Source organism: Lithobates pipiens, unplaced genomic scaffold (assembly GCF_037356315.1).
Source record: "Lithobates pipiens isolate NorthernLeopardFrog02 unplaced genomic scaffold, aLitPip1_a1.2 Scaffold_18, whole genome shotgun sequence".
NCBI classification, from domain to species: Eukaryota; Metazoa; Chordata; class Amphibia; order Anura; family Ranidae; genus Lithobates; species Lithobates pipiens.
In genome coordinates, this window is record NW_027507758.1 from 348,426,875 (window position 1) to 348,444,305 (window position 17,431).

Here is a 17,431-nt window from a genome sequence, read left to right on the forward strand (position 1 = left end):
AATTATTAGACATATAATGTAAAATTTTGTGTTTCTCTGCAATACAGTTTACCTTACCCAAAAGCAAAAATGTAATATGTTGCACCTTAAAAATTCTTAGATGTGACGGCTGCATTTATTTTTTATTTTTTAGCATTTCTTCCCTTATTTTCATCTGGTGATCTGGCCAGTAAAACAAACAAACAAAAGGAACAGCACACTCTAAGTGCAGTATAAAAAGCTTTGTTTAATAAAAGTAAAATCAAATCCACTCATAAACGTAGTACAATGGTAGGCATGTAGTGGTAGCATCTGCTATGATGATCAGGAAGGAGAGAAGGAGAGGCCATAGGCTGTGGATTAGGCAGTGGAAGAGGCTTCTGAGAGCGACCCCTGGACCGGGCACACCGCTGGGATACGATGCTTCCAGATGGTGTGGAGCGCAAACACTGGCGTACACTGCTGCCGCGTGCCAACGTCACTTCCGGGTCGGGTGGGAGGAGCTGGTGTTCAGGACACGTGTGTCCCTTCATCACACATGTCCCGAACGCGAGCTTCTCCCCGCCGACCCGGAAGTGACGTCAACCCGCGGCAGCAGTGTACGCCAGTGTTTGCGCTCCACGCCATCTTATTTATTTTAACCACTTGCTTACTGGGCATCCCCCTCCTGTCCAGACCAATTTGCAGCGCTATCGCATTTTGAATGACAATTGCGCGGTCATACAACACTGTAAGCCAATGAAATTTTTATAACTTTTTTCCCCACATATAGAGCTTTCTTTTGTTATTTTTTTTTAATTTTGTCATAAAATTTTGCAAACCGGTAATTTTTCCTCCTTCATTGGATGTACGCTGATGAGGCAGCAGTGATGGGCACTGATGGCTTAAACTGATAGGTAGCACTTATTGGCACCACTGGTGAGCGTTGATAGATGGCACTTGTTGGCATTGGCAGGGGGTACTGATTGGCACAGATGAGGTGCCTGTGTTCCTTCCTCTTTGGGACCGATGTCCATTTAACATAAGCTGGTGATCGGCTTTTTTCTCCTCAGTGTGAGGAGAAAAAAAAAAAGGAAAACGTTTACCAAGCTTTTGTTTACATCATGTGATCAGCTGTCATTGGTCCGGCCACTTACTCGGATCGGCGATCACCCCGAGTCTCAGTGACTCTGATCACAACGTGCTCCCCGCAGGGCACACGCAGAAAGCGTGCACAGGGGAGGACATCCTATGACGTCCTCCCGGAAATTGAGGTCCACGCTGTAGCCATCATTCGGCTATGGCCGGGACCTCAAGTGGTTAACAGACCAAGATATCCAGCATAAGTGACAGTTATTGGGTTGAGCCAAAACATTTAACATTGACAGTGGTGTTACAGACAAATACATCTCTCATCACATTGATCTTAATGAAATTAATCTGTTCCATTACATAAACTTTTCTACACACAGCCTAAAGCCTAGTACACATGGATTTTGTTTTTCGCTCAATCTAGCAGGGCTAAACGGAAAAATCCCGACAGCTCCAGGGGAGCCGCTGTACTAACCAGTCAATGTCAGTATAACGATCTCCCCCCTGCTCTTCTATTGTGTTCTGACAGGGAGACAGCTTCCCCCACTGGAATACTCTGGTCAGCTCTCTCATTGGCTGAGAGACCTTTTTTCGGTCATACCCCCTCGACAGAAGCTGGCTTCTGTCTGACCAGCTGCAGTACACACTGGCCGAACGTCAGCCAGATTCTATTGACATTCAGCCCGTGTATACTAGGCTTAACTTTACAAAGTATATAATGTACCTAGAGTGGAGTAGTCAAAAGTATGAAATGTAAACCACAGCTGTGCATGGCATTTTTATATGCAATATAACAAATAAAATTATATACACACACACAAAAAAATATGTTAAACCTTTCTGCTTACAAATAATTTTATTACAACATTCAGCTATGCTACAGAAAAGATTACTGCTGATGTACATGTTTCAACATTAATATATAGTTATAAAATTATATAAAATGCGTTAAGGTTTGTAGAAGCAATATGCAGCCAAGTATTACGTTTAGAACAACTTGATATTTTTAATGTAAAAATTTGAAATAAAAAGGCAAATGGCCGTTTCCCTGAGGAGCATAGTAGAAAAGACTGCACAACTCAGCAAGCATTCCATTAATATTCTGCTGTCACACATCCAGGAATGAGGTAGGTGTTCACATAGCGGGTGACTAATTTAGCATTGTACGTCAGCATTTAGAAAAAAAAAAAAAATATATATATATATATATATATATAGTGTTTTCTATTTCTTTTAGCATCATAAAAGGTTGTTTAGTAACCTGAAGTTTTTGACAGCCTTCTCTAAATTCAGTTATTAATATAGCCCTTATAATGAAAGAGGGAAAACAGTTACAGATGTCTAAAAAACAGGAAAAATCCTTGTCTACATGTTATAAGCTTTACACAGACACAATTAGAAGAAATGTTCTTCCTATGACCAAAGGCACAGGACATAGAAGTAGCACATTCTAAATGTTGGCAACAATGTGAAGCGAGGTAGTAAACGCTGCAGGCAAAATCAAAAAGTATTTGATTATAAACTACCTAAATGTTATGATCTCCCTTAATGAATATAAATCTTATCAGATATAGCACCAGGCAGGTGGGTCATGACTTGCATTCTAAGCCACCAGTAATAATCCATAGGGTGGTAACGAGTGTAAGGGGTCTTAGCAGTTAGAGCATGAGTGATAGCGTTAATGACAGGTGAGGTATCAGTTGAGCCGCTATTACAATATGTGTTCATTCTGGCGATTTTCTCATCAAAGTATTTTCTTCCATAATCATTCTTCACAGTTTCAGGTAATTCATCCCACATTTTATCAGCGATAGCTTTGATCTTTTCTGGACTGTACAGACTTGTGGCTGCAATGAAATTTCCAGGTTCAACCACACTGACTTTCACTCCCATTGGGTGCATCTCATAGCGCAGGCAATCAGAAAATGCTTCTACCCCAAACTTGGTGATACAATAGGGGGAACGAGCTGGATTTGCCATGCGCCCCAACATGCTGCTAATATTCACCACACGTCCTGAAAAGAGACATCAAGGAAGACTATAATTCATGCCCATAATTCAGGTATTACAAGCAAACATGTTAGACTTGGTCATCATATCTATACTGTAGTATAACTACACCAATATGTCTAACTCTGTTTAATCTATGCAGTATTCCGCTAGGATAGAACTTAAAATATAGAAGGAATGGTAGTGCACAGGGGTTGAGTTACTAAAACTGGAGAATGCAAAATCTGGGGCAGCTGTGCATGGTAGCCAATCAACTTCTAACGTCAGCATGTTCAATTAAGCTGACAAAAAAAAAACAAAAAAACAACAGGAGCTGCACCATATTTTGCACTCTAGTTTTAGAGAATCAACCACAGCATCTGATTTTGGGTAGAATGTAAATGATTAGAGCTTTTTTTCCCCTCAGCGAATGGGTGCTGAAACTTCCCTTTTCTGAGTCACCCCTTTGACGCCACAACCTAACCACCTCCAAGCACCATTCCTTGGTTCCACCCCTACCCACCTTCCTGTACAGCCCCTTTTAGAGTATATAGAACTAATAGTATCATTTTGTGGTGTTAAGTAATTAAGTATGGAATTTTGTGATGAAACAATAAAAACAGTAAAATAGATCCCCTGCATCAAGAGGCCCTCCAGCAGCCAGCAACAATGGACCCCTTCCGCAACAGCAGATCTCTCCCAGCACTAACTGGACCCCCCCCCCCCCCTTTCGCAAAAATATATCCCTTCCAGGTATAATAGATCCCCCAGCAGCCAACATCAATAGTCCCTGCAGCACACCCCAGCATGCCTTGCCATTACATACATTCAGTGATGGAGGTGTGTTCCTCCACCTTCCCAATGAAAAAGAAAAAACCTGATAAACTTCATCTACAAACCTCAAGCCATTATCTGACCACCCATTAAACCTAGCTGAAGATGATCCGGAGGAACCTGTCTCTCTGTAACCTGTGTTGACAATTATGTGTTTTGGCATAAAACGTTTGGTTTGTTTTAAACAGCTACATGGTCCAGAACTACAAAAATAAAAAATAGTATTCAATGTATGCAGCACATATACACTATCCTAACTTCTACAATGTGGCACTTTCTACCTAAATGGCCAAGCACCAGGCATAAGCACAATCATATGAGGTTTCTGCCTAACCTTTCAGAAAGCGTGTTTTGGCATGAACTTCTCAGGGAACTGGGTCAGCAGATAAACGTACAGGAGGAGTGATGCATATATAAGAGCAAGCACCTGCGACAAAGCTGTACTGTTAATTTATCACTTTCTTCTCTCACTTTCTTCTAAATACAGAATTGCTTTAATGGTAGTGCTGCCTACCCCAGCCCAGTGCGACCTCAATCTTGAAAACAATGTTTCTCTTAGAAGCTGCTCTGCTACTTTATGCATAGTAGGCCTGATGCATCAAGGGGGGTTATTTACTAAAGGAAAATCCACTTTGCACTGAAAGTGCACTTGGAAGAGCCGCGGAAAGCTATTACAAGAGAGCTGACCTGCAGCTGCAGGCATCATCCCAGTACAACCACTCGAAATAAAAAAAAAATGTAAGGAATGTAGAAATACTATAATGGAAAGTTAAAGAAAATCCCAAATTTTGGGTTCTCCCTAGAAAAGTAATGGAGGGGAAAACTTCCAATGGGGACACTAGTTCTGGTGACCTGGGGTTCTTTTAATTTGAAGGCATCTCCTCTCACTTCCTGTTTATAGGAAAGGAAAAAGGTAAACCTCCTAATGACAAAAGTAATCTTTTTTTTTATTGGTGGAAGAAGGGCATTTATATAGGTGTGTAGTTTTTGATAATATTTTCATTCAATATTTGACATTTATAAAGATCTTTTGTATTTACGTTAACTTGTTTTTATACACACGTGTCCTGTGAAAGCAGAATCCCTTAGACTGATATGAATTGAGCCTATTGTCTTCATTCAGCCTGCAGGTTGAATGAAAACAAATCTGTCAGTGTATGGCAGGGATGTCCAAACTTTTTTTCAAAGAGGGTCAGATTTGATGAAGTGAACATGCTTGAGGGCTGACCATTTTGCCTGACATTCTTTAAACCATTAAAATTCGGTCTAAGTGTGTTCGTTCGAGCACCAATACACTGCTCAACAAGAATTATCTTGCCTTTGTGGCTGTGTGTGTGGTGAAGAGATGAGCTTGGGCATTTTATTTGGATATACTGTATTTATCGGCTTAAAACATGCACCTTAACTTTACAAAGTAAGTTTCAGGAAGAAATCTTACATTTTAAATAAAGAACTGTGAAGCAAAATAAGGATCAGTGACCATCAATGTAGCCTAATCAGTGCCCATCTGCAGACTCACAAGTGGCATGAATGCAGCATCCACCGTATTGCCATGAATGCAGCACCCACATTAGCATTAATGTAGACTCCCCATTGCTGACAGTGCAGCCTGATTCATGTCCATCTGCTGCCTTGAGGAGACAGGGAGGGGGCGGGACAAGCGCCGACAGACAAACAGGAGAAACTCCCGTTTTCTCGGTTGCCTCTTTAATTGAAAGTCCTGCCTCCTGTGATGGACAGAACAGTTGTCCAATGTCAGCGCAGGAGACAGGACTTCCTTTTACACAGGAAATACTCCTGTATCCTGTGCGGCGCTTGTCCCATCCTCCCCAAGGCATTTATATCTTTTGTGGGCCCCGGCGCTCGGGGATTCGTTGGGGGCCACAAAAGATATAAAATGTAAAAATTACTAGGCGGGCCATCCGAAAACCGGAACGTGGGCCGGACTTTGGACATGCCTGGTGTATGGCAAGCCTAATGAATTAAGAATCCCCATCAGCATTCTTAGAGGGAAAGGATTTTATTAGAGACACGTGATGGATGTCCCTCAGTTTAAAGCGATATTCTCCTATGAAAAGAAAGAAGAAAGAAAGAAAGAAAAGGAGGAAGAAAAAAAGAAGAAGATGTAACCCTTCCTACTCAAAATATATTAATTAAAATATGCTTAGACTAGGTGTCCTCTTGCAGTCATCCAGCATTCACTAGAGTCCCTTTTGGACAACTGGTCAGAGTATCAGATATACCAATTTTTGAAATCCATCAATCACCAAAGACAGTACACCTTGCACAATGCCATTTCATTTGAAGACCTGTGCTTGGACACATTCCACTTACCCAGTTTTATCTCAGTTGTATAAACTACTAGTAGCAGGCATTATTCCACCATGCATACGTAGTTGGGAAGAAGATTTGCAGTTCACCTTTTCTCAGGTTCAAGTGGAACGAGCTATACTGTTGGCACAGGAGTCTTCCTTCGCTACAACATTTTCAAGGGTACAAGATCCCTATGACTTTACACAAAATGCACATAGGGTTGATTTACTAAAACTGGAGAGTGCAGGGTAGCCAATCAGCTTCTAACTTCAGCTTGGTCATTCATTCAAGCTTTGACAAAAAGAAAAACTGGAAGCTGATGTTTTTTATGCAGAGCTGCACCAAAATTTTCTAGTTAGTAAATCAACCCAATAGCCTCCGCTGGTGGTGCAGTCGGGATGAAGGATCTTACTTGCAGACCTTAATATCTTACTTACTACCTTAATATCTGCAAGACAGTCAATTTGAATATGTAAGTTGAACTCCAGACAGACATTTAAATAAACAGCTGAAATACATACAGTGGGGCAAAAAAGTATTTAGTCAGCCACCAATTGCGCAAGTTCTCCCACTTAAAAAGATGAGAGGCCTTTGTCATAATAGGTATACCTCAACTACGAGAGACAAAATGTGGAAACAAATCCAGACAATCACATTGTCTGATTTTTGAAAGAATTTATTTGCAAATTATGGTGGAAAATAAGTATTTGGTCAATGTCAAAAGTTCATCTCAATACTTTGTTATATATCCTTTGTTGGCAATGAGAGGTCAAAAGTTTTCTGTAAGTCTTCACAAGGTTGCCACACATTGTTGCTGGTATGTTGGCCCATTCCTCCATGCAGATCTTCTCTAGAGCAGTGATGTTTTGGGGCTGTCGCTGGGCAACACAGACTTCCAACTCCCTCCAAAGGTTTTCTATGGGGTTGAGATCTGGAGACTGGCTAGGCAACTCCAGGACCTAGAAATCTTACGAAGCCACTCCTTCATTGCCCGGGCGGTGTGTTTGGGATCATTGTCATACTGAAAGACCCAGCCACACAGGTGTCTACTTGCAGTGGGAGAACTTGCACAATTGGTGCTGACTAAATACTTGTATGGCCCACTGTATTATTGAAGAGTGAAGGAGGAGCTGCAGCAGACTGATATTAGCCTTCTGATCACTACTCTCCCTTCATATATGCTTGCCATTACCTTAGCATGCAGCACTCCTGATTTGGTTCATAGCACGATAGTCCTTCACCCATTCTGTCCCTCTTGTACATGGGATTGCAATCAGATAGGAGGACATATTCAGGTGATAACACTAGCTGCAGTTGGAAACGTCACTGAATATTTTAATAAATACATAGCTGTATTTTGTCGGTCTTTCACATCTGCCTGGAATATAACTTTAAAGTGGGCCTTCACTTAAAAGAAGTAAAGGACCCCCCCCAGTCTGATGCTGCATCTGTCCCCCGGCACCTCTGCACTGAGAAACGAGCAATCCAACATTGCCAATCACTCGGTTTTCAGAGCTCCGTGAATAGGGAGCTGTAGACTGTCAATCACAGTCTCTGCTCTAATGAGCGAAGAGGGAGAAGTGCACTGAGCTGTGGAGGGGCGGAGCCGCCCTCTCGGGCTCTCATCGGCTCTCTGAGATGGGTGTCAGTCCAGGCACCTGGCTGAACCAGACTTCCATTGTCAGGATGATGCGGTGTCTGGAAAGACATAAGCAGAGCAGACTTCAGACCGCTCTGTGCTCAAAATGGGTCACAGGAGTGCAAAACGAATTGCACTCCTGTGATCCATAGGAGAAATACAGCTGGGGCGGTGCGCTTGCAGGACAGGAGAGAAAGGAAAAAAAAACAAAAACACACACACACACACACACACACACACCACAAGCTTTGGCTGGATTTCTCCTTTAAGTAAAAAGTAACACCCATCCCCCATCCTCTACAATAGGTTTCTTTATTCTGAGAACGGGTACCATCATTTGTGACAAATACCGATTCCGACTCCTGCTTGTAATCTCCTGGGGCACTGCACACATCCCAAGAGGCAGCAGGACCAGTCCTACAGTGCTGCGGTGCCTTGCACATGAGCAGCGCAGCGCCAGTTGTGCGACTTCAGGAAGTCAGCAAGTTCCCATACGCAAGATGGCGGTGCCAGGAGAGCCATACCCCAGCAAAGAATCAGCTCCAAGGAAGACAGTGCTGGACTCCATGAGCTGGTGTCAATTCCTTAAAAGCCAGCAGCTACAATACTTGTAGCTACTGACTTTTAATATTTAAAAAACAAGTAAAGTTCTTCTTTAAAGGTCTTACAGTCTCTTACCTTTAGCTCTGCGGATAAGAGGGAGACATGTCTTGGTAACCCTAACTGTGCCCCAAAGGTTCACTTCAGCTACTTCTTTATAAGTGTCCATACTGGTGAACTCCACTTCTCCAAATGTTGATATTCCAGCATTGTTAATTACGCCCCATAAACCTAGGCAAGAGGAAAAATAATGTTACATTCACAACCATTGTGTTTGAGGCCATTAGCATCAGAACTAATCATACAAGCAAAAACCTATAAAATTGGCAAATGCCATATAAATTAAAGTGTATAAAAATGGAAATTAAAGCTAAAATGGGTATTTTTTGTTACGTTGTGCCATATGGCCTGTCTCCAGAATGAGTCCAGTTATTCAGTAGCTTTATTGGATATACTGTACACTGGGAGCACTGGAAGTGTTTTACGGGCCTTTTTTAAAACTGCCTCTTCTGCAGACCCAGTGTGAAAGCTTAAGTGCCTTCACACTGGGGCAGTGCGCTTGAAGGACAGGAAAAAAAAAATGTGTGCTGCAAACAGAATCTTTGGGGCGGTGTGGGAGCAATGTATACACCGCTTCCCCACCGCCCCTGCCTATTGAAATGAATGGGCACCACTGCTGAAGTGCCTGCAAAGAGTTTTGGCAGTGGCGCTTTTCGGCTGCTATTAACCCTTTCCTTGGCCATTAGCGGGGGTTAAAAGCCTACAGTAAACAGAACATGGAAATCCAATTATTTTAGTAAATATAAATGGCAAAATACCTTTTCTCATCAGCAGTCAGACCAGTCTTCTGACTTCTATGAGAGTCTGGTTAAAGCTTGTAGAAGGTGGTTTCATTTTCCTACAATTGTCCTATCAGGCTGCAGGACCCCTGACCCTCTGTCTGGACAGTGCTGATTGGCCCTGTGCTGATCACATTCATGCTTCCAAGAAAGAAAATATAACTCTCTAGCAATACACACCAAACTGAGCATGTTCAGCCTGACTCCAGTAGTTGTCTTATCCGAACCCGTTTTGGAATCAGTAGATAAGGATCTGTGCATTCAAGAGCAAACAGCCTTTTTATACAATGCACATGATTAACCCCTTAGATTCCACAACGAGTATAACAAACATGCTTTACTGTATATACACACTGATTTTACTGTTGTGGGTTTAGTAACACTTTAACCACTTCAGCTCCGGACCAATAAACACCTTAAGGACCAGAGGTCTTTTTGCAATTTCGCACTGCGCTGCTTTAACTGGTAATTGCGCGGTCATGCAATATTGCACCCAAACAAAATTTGCGTCCTTTTCTTCCCACAAATAGAGCTTTCTTTTGATGGTATTTGATTGCCTCTGCGATTTTTTATTTTGGCGATATAAATGGAAAAAGAGCGAAAATTTTGAAAAAAAAAGATATTTTCTTCTTTTTGTTATAAGAAAAATCGAATAAACTAAATTTTAGTCATACATTGAGGGCAAAATTTATTCAGCCACATGTCTTTAGTAAAAAAAATGTCAATAAGCGTATATTTTTTGGTTTGCGCAAAAGTTATAGCGTCTACAAACTAGAGTACATTTTCTGGAATTTACACAGCTTTTAATTTATGACTGCCTATCTCATTTCTTGAGGTGCTAAAATGGCAGGGCAGGACAAATCCCCCCCAAATGACCCCATTTTGGAAAGTAGACACCCCAAGGAAATTGCTGATGGGTATGTTGAGCCCATTGAATATTTATTTTTTTGTCCTAAGGGATTGAATAATGACAAAAAAAAAAAAAAAAATTTTTTTACAAAAAGTTGTCACTAAATGATATATTGCTCACACATGCCATGGTTATATGTGGAATTGCACCCCAAAATATATTCCGCTACTTCTCCCGAGTATGGGGATACCACATGTGTGGGACTTTTTGGGAGTCTAGTCGCGCACGGCACCCCGAAAACCAATCACCACCTTCAGGATTTCTAAGGGTGCAAATTTTTGATTTAACTCCTCACTACCTATCACAGTTTCGAAGGCCATAAAATGCCAAAATAGCACAAAACCCCCCAAAATGACCCCATTTTGGAAAGTAGACACCCCAAGCTATTTACTGAGAGGCATGTTGAGTCCATGGAATATTTTATATTTTGCCACAAGTTGCGGGAATATTACAAACTTTTTTTTTTTTGCACCAAGTTGTCACTAAATGATATATTGCTCACACATGCTATGGGCATATGTGAAATGACACCCCAAAATACATTCTGCTGCTTCTCCTGAGTACGGGGATACCACATGTGTGGGACTTTTTGGGAGTCTAGTCGCGCACGGCACCCCGAAAACCAATCACCACCTTCAGGATTTTTAAGGGTGCAAATTTTTGATTTAACTCCTCACTACCTATCACAGTTTCGAAGGCCATAAAATGCCAAAATAGCACAAAACCCCCCCAAATGACCCCATTTTGGAAAGTAGACACCCCAAGCTATTTACTGAGAGGCATGTTGAGTCCATGGAATATTTTATATTTTGTCAAAAGTTGCGGGAATATTACAAACTTTTTTTTTTTTTTGCACAAAGTTGTCACTAAATGATATATTGCTCACACATGCTATGGGCAGAAGTCAAATTACACCCCAAAATAAATTCTGCTGCTTCTCCCGAGTACGGGGATACCACATGTGGGGGACTTTTTGGGAGCCTAGCCACGTACGGGACCCCGAAAACCAAGCACTGCCTTCCGAATTTAAATATAAAATGCTACCAAAAAACCTGTTAGCGATGGCAGGGATCAGGCCTGACTCTGCGATCGCTGCAGTTATGTGTTTAGTGTTTTGTAAGTGACAGTGATCGATCGATACTGCACTTGGGTGGGCTGGGCAGAGGGGCAAACTGCAGGTGCTAGCAGGTATCTGGGCTGATCCCGCTAACAATGCGTTTTTTTGGAACCCTAAACTGCTGGGGACGCTAGTATAGATCTGATCAGATCAGATATTGATCTGTTCAGATTCTATAGCACTACAGGAGGTGTATGCTTTGCGTGTGGGTGTTAGCGGTACTGGCACTAACCTAGCGCTGCCTGGGGCGACGCAGACCCTGACCCTAAAACCTAATTGATATCACCCGCCGGGTGATCAGGGGGTTAAACCTTTATTGGGCAATAAATGGTGGGTGCCCTGATGCTATAAAAAACAAACTAACCAGAGTCACCCGTAACACTTATACGGTGATCAGTGGTGAAAGGGTTAACTAGGGGCAATCAGGGGGTTCAAATTTTTATTAGGTAGTATATGGGGGTCCCTGGCGCTATATAAAAACCTGACGGGGAACCTAAATAACTAACTGGCTAACCAGCGTCACCAGTGACACTTATACTGTGATCGCTGGTGAAAGCGGGTGAAAGGGTTAACTAGCAGCAATCAGGGGGTTAAAACCATTATTGGGTAGTATATCGGGGTACCTAGCGCTATAAAAACCTGGCGGTGAACCTAAAAAAATAACTAGCTACCTAGCGACACTAGCGACACTGATGCAGCGATCAGAAAAATTATCGCTTAGTGACACTGGCAAAAGGGGGTGAAAGGGTTAACTAGCGGAAATCAGGGGGTTAAAACCATTATTGGGTAGTATATCGGGGTACCTAGCGCTATAAAAACCTGGCGGTGAACCTAAAAAAATAACTAGCTACCTAGCGACTGTAGCGTCACTAATGCAGCGATCAGAAAAACGATCGCTTAGTGACACTGGCAAAAGGGGTGAAAGGGTTAACTAGCGGAAATCAGGGGGTTAAAACCATTATTGGGTAGTATATCGGGGTACCTAGCGATATAAAAACCTGGCGGTGAACCTAAAAAAATAACTAGCTACCTAGCGACACATGCAGCGATCAGAAAAATGATCGCTTAGTGACACTGGCAAAAGGGGGTGAAAGGGTTAACTCTAGGGGCAATCAGGGGGTTAAATCTTTATTGGGGGGTGATAGGGGGCTACCCTGGACCTAACACTAACTGTCCTGACAGTTTTTACTGTCACAACTGACACTGAATGCATTGATCAGTAAAGAAATGATCAATGCAATCAGTGACACTGTGACTGGGGGGGGGGGGAGGGATCGGGGGGGGGGGGGGTTTGTGTACCTATGTGTACCTACATGTCAGTGTAGTGTTGGTGCACACTTACTATTAGTCTTCTCCTCGTAGTCCGGTCAAAAAGACCGCCCCGAGGAGAATGACATCACTTCCTCCTTCCTGTGTAAACAATACACAGTGGGAGGAAGCTTCTCATTGGCCAGGAGCGATCCAGAGGGGGTGGCCGAAAACCAACGGCCATCCCCTCATCACGGAGCGCTCCTGGAGCGAACCGGACCGCCGTATCCAGCGGGAGGGGGTCCGATCGGACCCCCCACCCGCTGGAAGGCAGACACGTACATCTACGCGATTGTGCCTGCCTGTGCCATTGTGTTGACGTACATTGGCAATACGGCGGTCCTGAAGTGGTTAAGGCCTTTTTCGCATGGGCACTGTCAGGCTGCAAAAACAGGCAGTTGAGACTACTTTTAGCTTAGGTCCACACATAGGCGATGCGGGAAGCAGCACAATTGCAGCACCGGTTCCCGCATAACATCTTTCCTGCAGGCAGTTCACACTGCCCTTTGTGAACCGCTGCGGGTGTCAATACAATGTTAATGACATCCCCAGATAGGTTCACAGATCGCAGTGCAAACTGTGGATTGGGACAGAAATCAAATTGCATGAGTGAGAACACCCATGCAATCCGATTCCAGTGCAGGAAGAAACACACCACGTCTCTGGACCTTTTATCTGTGAATCCAATGCAAGTTCAGCCATACAACTGTATGACTGAACTCCCATCATACAGACATCGCATGTGATCGGCGCCTGCAGTGTGGGTGCAATTCACATGCGATGTTTGAGATTGCACAAGTGAACCTGGGCTTAAACTTTCCTGAGCCACCTGGCAAACCATATAAATAAATAAAAAAATAAATAAATAAATAGCGTAGTTAATCATTTTAGAAACAGAAATATGAAGCACAGGACTATGTAAATAACGTTACCTTTGTCTGGGTCCTTCAAATTTTCTTTAATGTTTTCCACAGCTCTATCGATCTCTTCCTGCTTTACCACATTCAACTGAACAGTCTTCATTCTATCACTCTTCATGTTGTCAAGTTCTTTCACACCAGCATCTCCCTTGTCCTGTAGTTGGAAAGTAGCAAGTATAATTTTCCATATGCTGCAACAGAATACCATGTGCCCAGACAAATACATTAAAGCTTAAAGAGGCACTTAACTGACCTTTTCTTCCCCAACATAGCCACCTACCCGTTATACTGGATTAAATGACAAATACACACTCACCTGTCTAGAAAATCCTGCATTGTCCTGTAGTGATCCAATGCAGTGGTGTTTGTTTTGTCTTGCACCACCATCCTTTTCACCTGAATATATATTTTATATGCATACTAGCACAGTATGCACAGCTTACCTTAGAATGAAGCCTTCCAGCGACGAGCTGGGGGTGCTTCCATCTTCACCTGGTCTTCCTTCCTGGGTTTGCGAACTTTGGCTGTACGAGTGTCCGGAGTCGCAATTATATCACGCCTACACATGCGAGTGGGAGCCACCATTTATGGCACAGGCCCCCCCAGTCACTGGCTGCATTTACAGTGAATATCTCCTAAACGGTGCACATTTAGGAAATATTTACAGTACCTATAGGCAAGCATTATTATAGGCTAAATATAAATATATATATATATATATATATAGTTGTTTACAGTAGTAAACAAAAACCTGTAAAGTTTAAAACCAGTTAGATGGGTTGCAAATGTAGTCACAATCAGTTGACTTGGCTGCTTCTCATGGTCAAACATAAAAAAGGTACCCATGAAGATGAGATGATCAACACCTAAATATGTTATACTTAACTTACGGTCCCTTCCCTCCTTTTCTGGAGTCCCCCGCTGGCACTCTCCGCATCTCCTTTCTACAGGTGCCCCCACAGCGTGGCTCCCTTCTTCACAGGATTCGACTGACAGCAGCAGCTTTCAGGGTCTCCTGCAAGACTAGGAATGCATTCAAGGAATGCATGAAGGAAAAAAAAAAAACTCCACACAATTATACCCCTTTCACACTGGGGGCATTTTGTAGGCGCTATAGCGTTAAAAATAGCGCATGTAAACTGCCCTAAAACAGCTGCTCCATTCACTCCAGTGTGAAATCCCTAGGGATTTCACACTGGAGCGGTGCACTGGCAGGGCGTCAGAAAAAGTCCTGCCAGCAGCTTCTTTGGAGCAGTGAACTCTCCGCTCCTCCCCACTGAAAATCAATGGGGCAGCGCTGCTATACCGCTGGCAAAACACTGCTGCGGCAGTGTTTTACAGGCAGACTTAACCCCATTTCGGCTGCTAATGGAGGGTTAAAACCTCCCCGCTATTGCCCGAATAGAGCCACTAAAACGGTGTTAAAAATAGTGCCGCTTTACTGCCGACGCCCTAGGCAGCACAGTGTGAAAGGATTCTTAGACTTTAGGAACACTTTAAATCCCTACAATGTGTTTATAAATTCTCCAATACTGTTGAGAGGAAACAGATGCAACTTTTTTTAAAATGATATACAAAGTTTTAAAATGATGATTTAACCTCATACCTTGAGCAGGCAACCAGCAAATACTGAGAATCCTTTATCATGTAGATGCTTAGCTATTGAAAACCCAAATCCTGAGTCACATCCTGTGACGAGCACAGCTTTATTGCCCTGTACAATACAAAAGTTTAGTATGAGTGAGTAGTAAGTACACATAGTACAGTACATATTTAAATACCAAATATCACATACCCCATCTGTGTGACTTGCATAAGAGCGATGTGCAGCTAAGGTAGCAGCTGAAGACAGCCTCTGCAGAAGCCTAAATCAAAAAAGTTTGTTAGAGTAAGGCTGGCCATACATTATACAATTTTCGTGAACAACTTTCCTTTAGATGTACCAAACCATCTAATATGAGGTCTAATCAAAAACACTTTCAGTTTGTATGCAATAAGGCAGACCCTGTCACTACAGTTGAAGGCAAGTGTAAAGAAAAAAAAAAAAAAAAAATTGTATAATGTATGGCGAGCCTAAGGCTAAAGCTCACAGTATAATATTGCCATGTATGCCCCTTTTTGTTAATATATATATATATATATATATATATATATATATATATATATATATATATATATATATATATATATATATATATATATATATATAGTCTACCTTAATTTTGTTATAATAATAAATCCTACATTTTAGAAATCAAAAAAATTCAGACAAGCATGCAGATAGATTGTGGTTACCCAAAAGGTATATTTTGGAGACGGAGGTTCACACAAAAAGTGAACTTCCGCTATTTGGAACCCTCCCCCCCTCCGGTGTCACATTTGCAACCTTTCAGAGGGGGGGGGTGCAGATACCTGTATAATACCCCCTTAGCGCCCCCCCCCCCCTCCGCAGGACCGCGACTTGCGCATGCGCAGTAGGGAACCAGAAGTGAGGCTGCAAAACTTCACTTCCTGATTCCCTCACTGAGGATGGCAGCGGGGGCAGCCGAGAGACGAGCGATTGCTCGGCTTCAGCTGCCGACATCGTGGGCACCCTGGACAGGTAAGTGTCCATTTATTAAAAGTCAGAAGCTGCCGTATTTGTAGCTGCTGGCTTTTAATTTTTTTTTTTTTCGAGTGGACCCCCGCTTTAATATCTCTCAGATATGATTTGGGTTAATGAAAGTTTGTTGACCATGAATGAAAGCTTTAACACAAGAACAAAAACTTATTGGTAAATAGTAAGGAGGCCTAAATTAAATACACAGCAATCTATCTATCGTACAGGAAAAGGGTAAAAAAATAAAAAAAAAAAAAAAATAAAATCACACATTACATGAAGGAATACAGAGTATAAAATACTCAAAACCTTAATCTACAAACAGCAAGACAGAAAATACATAAAACAAACATTTAGATGAAGTGCAAGAGAGATATTTTGCAATTACCATGCTACTGCATGTGAGGGCTCCATGACAGCTCTACCAGACAGAGTGTTCTCTCCCCTCCAGTCTAGTCTGTGTATATCATTACAGGCCTGTGCCTCATTGGTTGACATGGCGTGGTTCTGATTGGTGGGCCTCCCTATTCCTGTTTAAGGATTGGCTAAATCGTCAATCCCTATACTTTGCATAAGTCAGCCCCCTTTAATGTAAATCCTTGGCACAAACTATTTTGAGGTGGGAAACTTAACTTTAAGGTGCATGACATTTTCAGGGAAATTAAGTATTGATGGTGGGCTGGCCACTTTCATTGCATATCTAAAATGAAGGTTTCCTTTGAAGTGAATATCTGTAGAACAAAAAAGTTTGGGTCCCATTGTTTAGATAAACGAGCTTAGGCACCAAAGTGTCTGCGAAAAGCCTTTTGACCTACAAGATTAGTAATTAGAATATGGCCTCCTGGCAACTTAACCCAGAATATTATATATATATATATATATATATATATATATATATATATATATATATATATATATATATATATATATATATATATATATCTCATTAAAGAGCGTTATACAGCACAGTACCTGTGCTGTGTATTTTGGCCCCCTGTAACACCCATCTGATCCTGTCAGTTTCTACCCTCCCCTCTGTACACAATATATATCAGGGCTGCTGATGGTCAGTGTACCTGCCTCCATCTACAATTCTCCTGTGTCTCCCTCTGTCCTCCTCCCCCTCCTAGCCGGTCATCTCTCTATCGCTGATCTGCTCCTCTCCCCACTGCTTCAATACCAACTGATCTGTATATCATACCCTCTGTCAGATAAAAAGCCAAGTCCTAGTGCCCATTTTTTTTTTTTTTTTTTATTTAAAAAAAAAAAAAAAAAAAAAAAAAGGAGGTACATGATTTCTACCCATTTTAACA

General features: G+C 42.1%; 1 protein-coding gene across 1 annotated transcript in view; it reads right to left on the reverse strand.

Annotated features, from left to right (window-relative positions):
- Positions 1–206: 206 nt before the first annotated feature.
- Positions 207–17,431, reverse strand: part of LOC143988134 (D-beta-hydroxybutyrate dehydrogenase, mitochondrial-like) — a 49,949-nt gene continuing 32,724 nt past the window's right edge. Inside the window, exons 3-7 of the mRNA XM_077487458.1 lie at positions 15,315–15,384; positions 15,126–15,233; positions 13,532–13,673; positions 8,504–8,656; positions 207–3,065 (exon numbers count right to left, since the gene is read on the reverse strand). Coding sequence (XP_077343584.1) covers positions 2,596–3,065; positions 8,504–8,656; positions 13,532–13,673; positions 15,126–15,233; positions 15,315–15,384 — 943 coding nt within the window. The 3' untranslated portion in view covers positions 207–2,595. The remainder of the gene's footprint in view (positions 3,066–8,503; positions 8,657–13,531; positions 13,674–15,125; positions 15,234–15,314; positions 15,385–17,431) is intronic.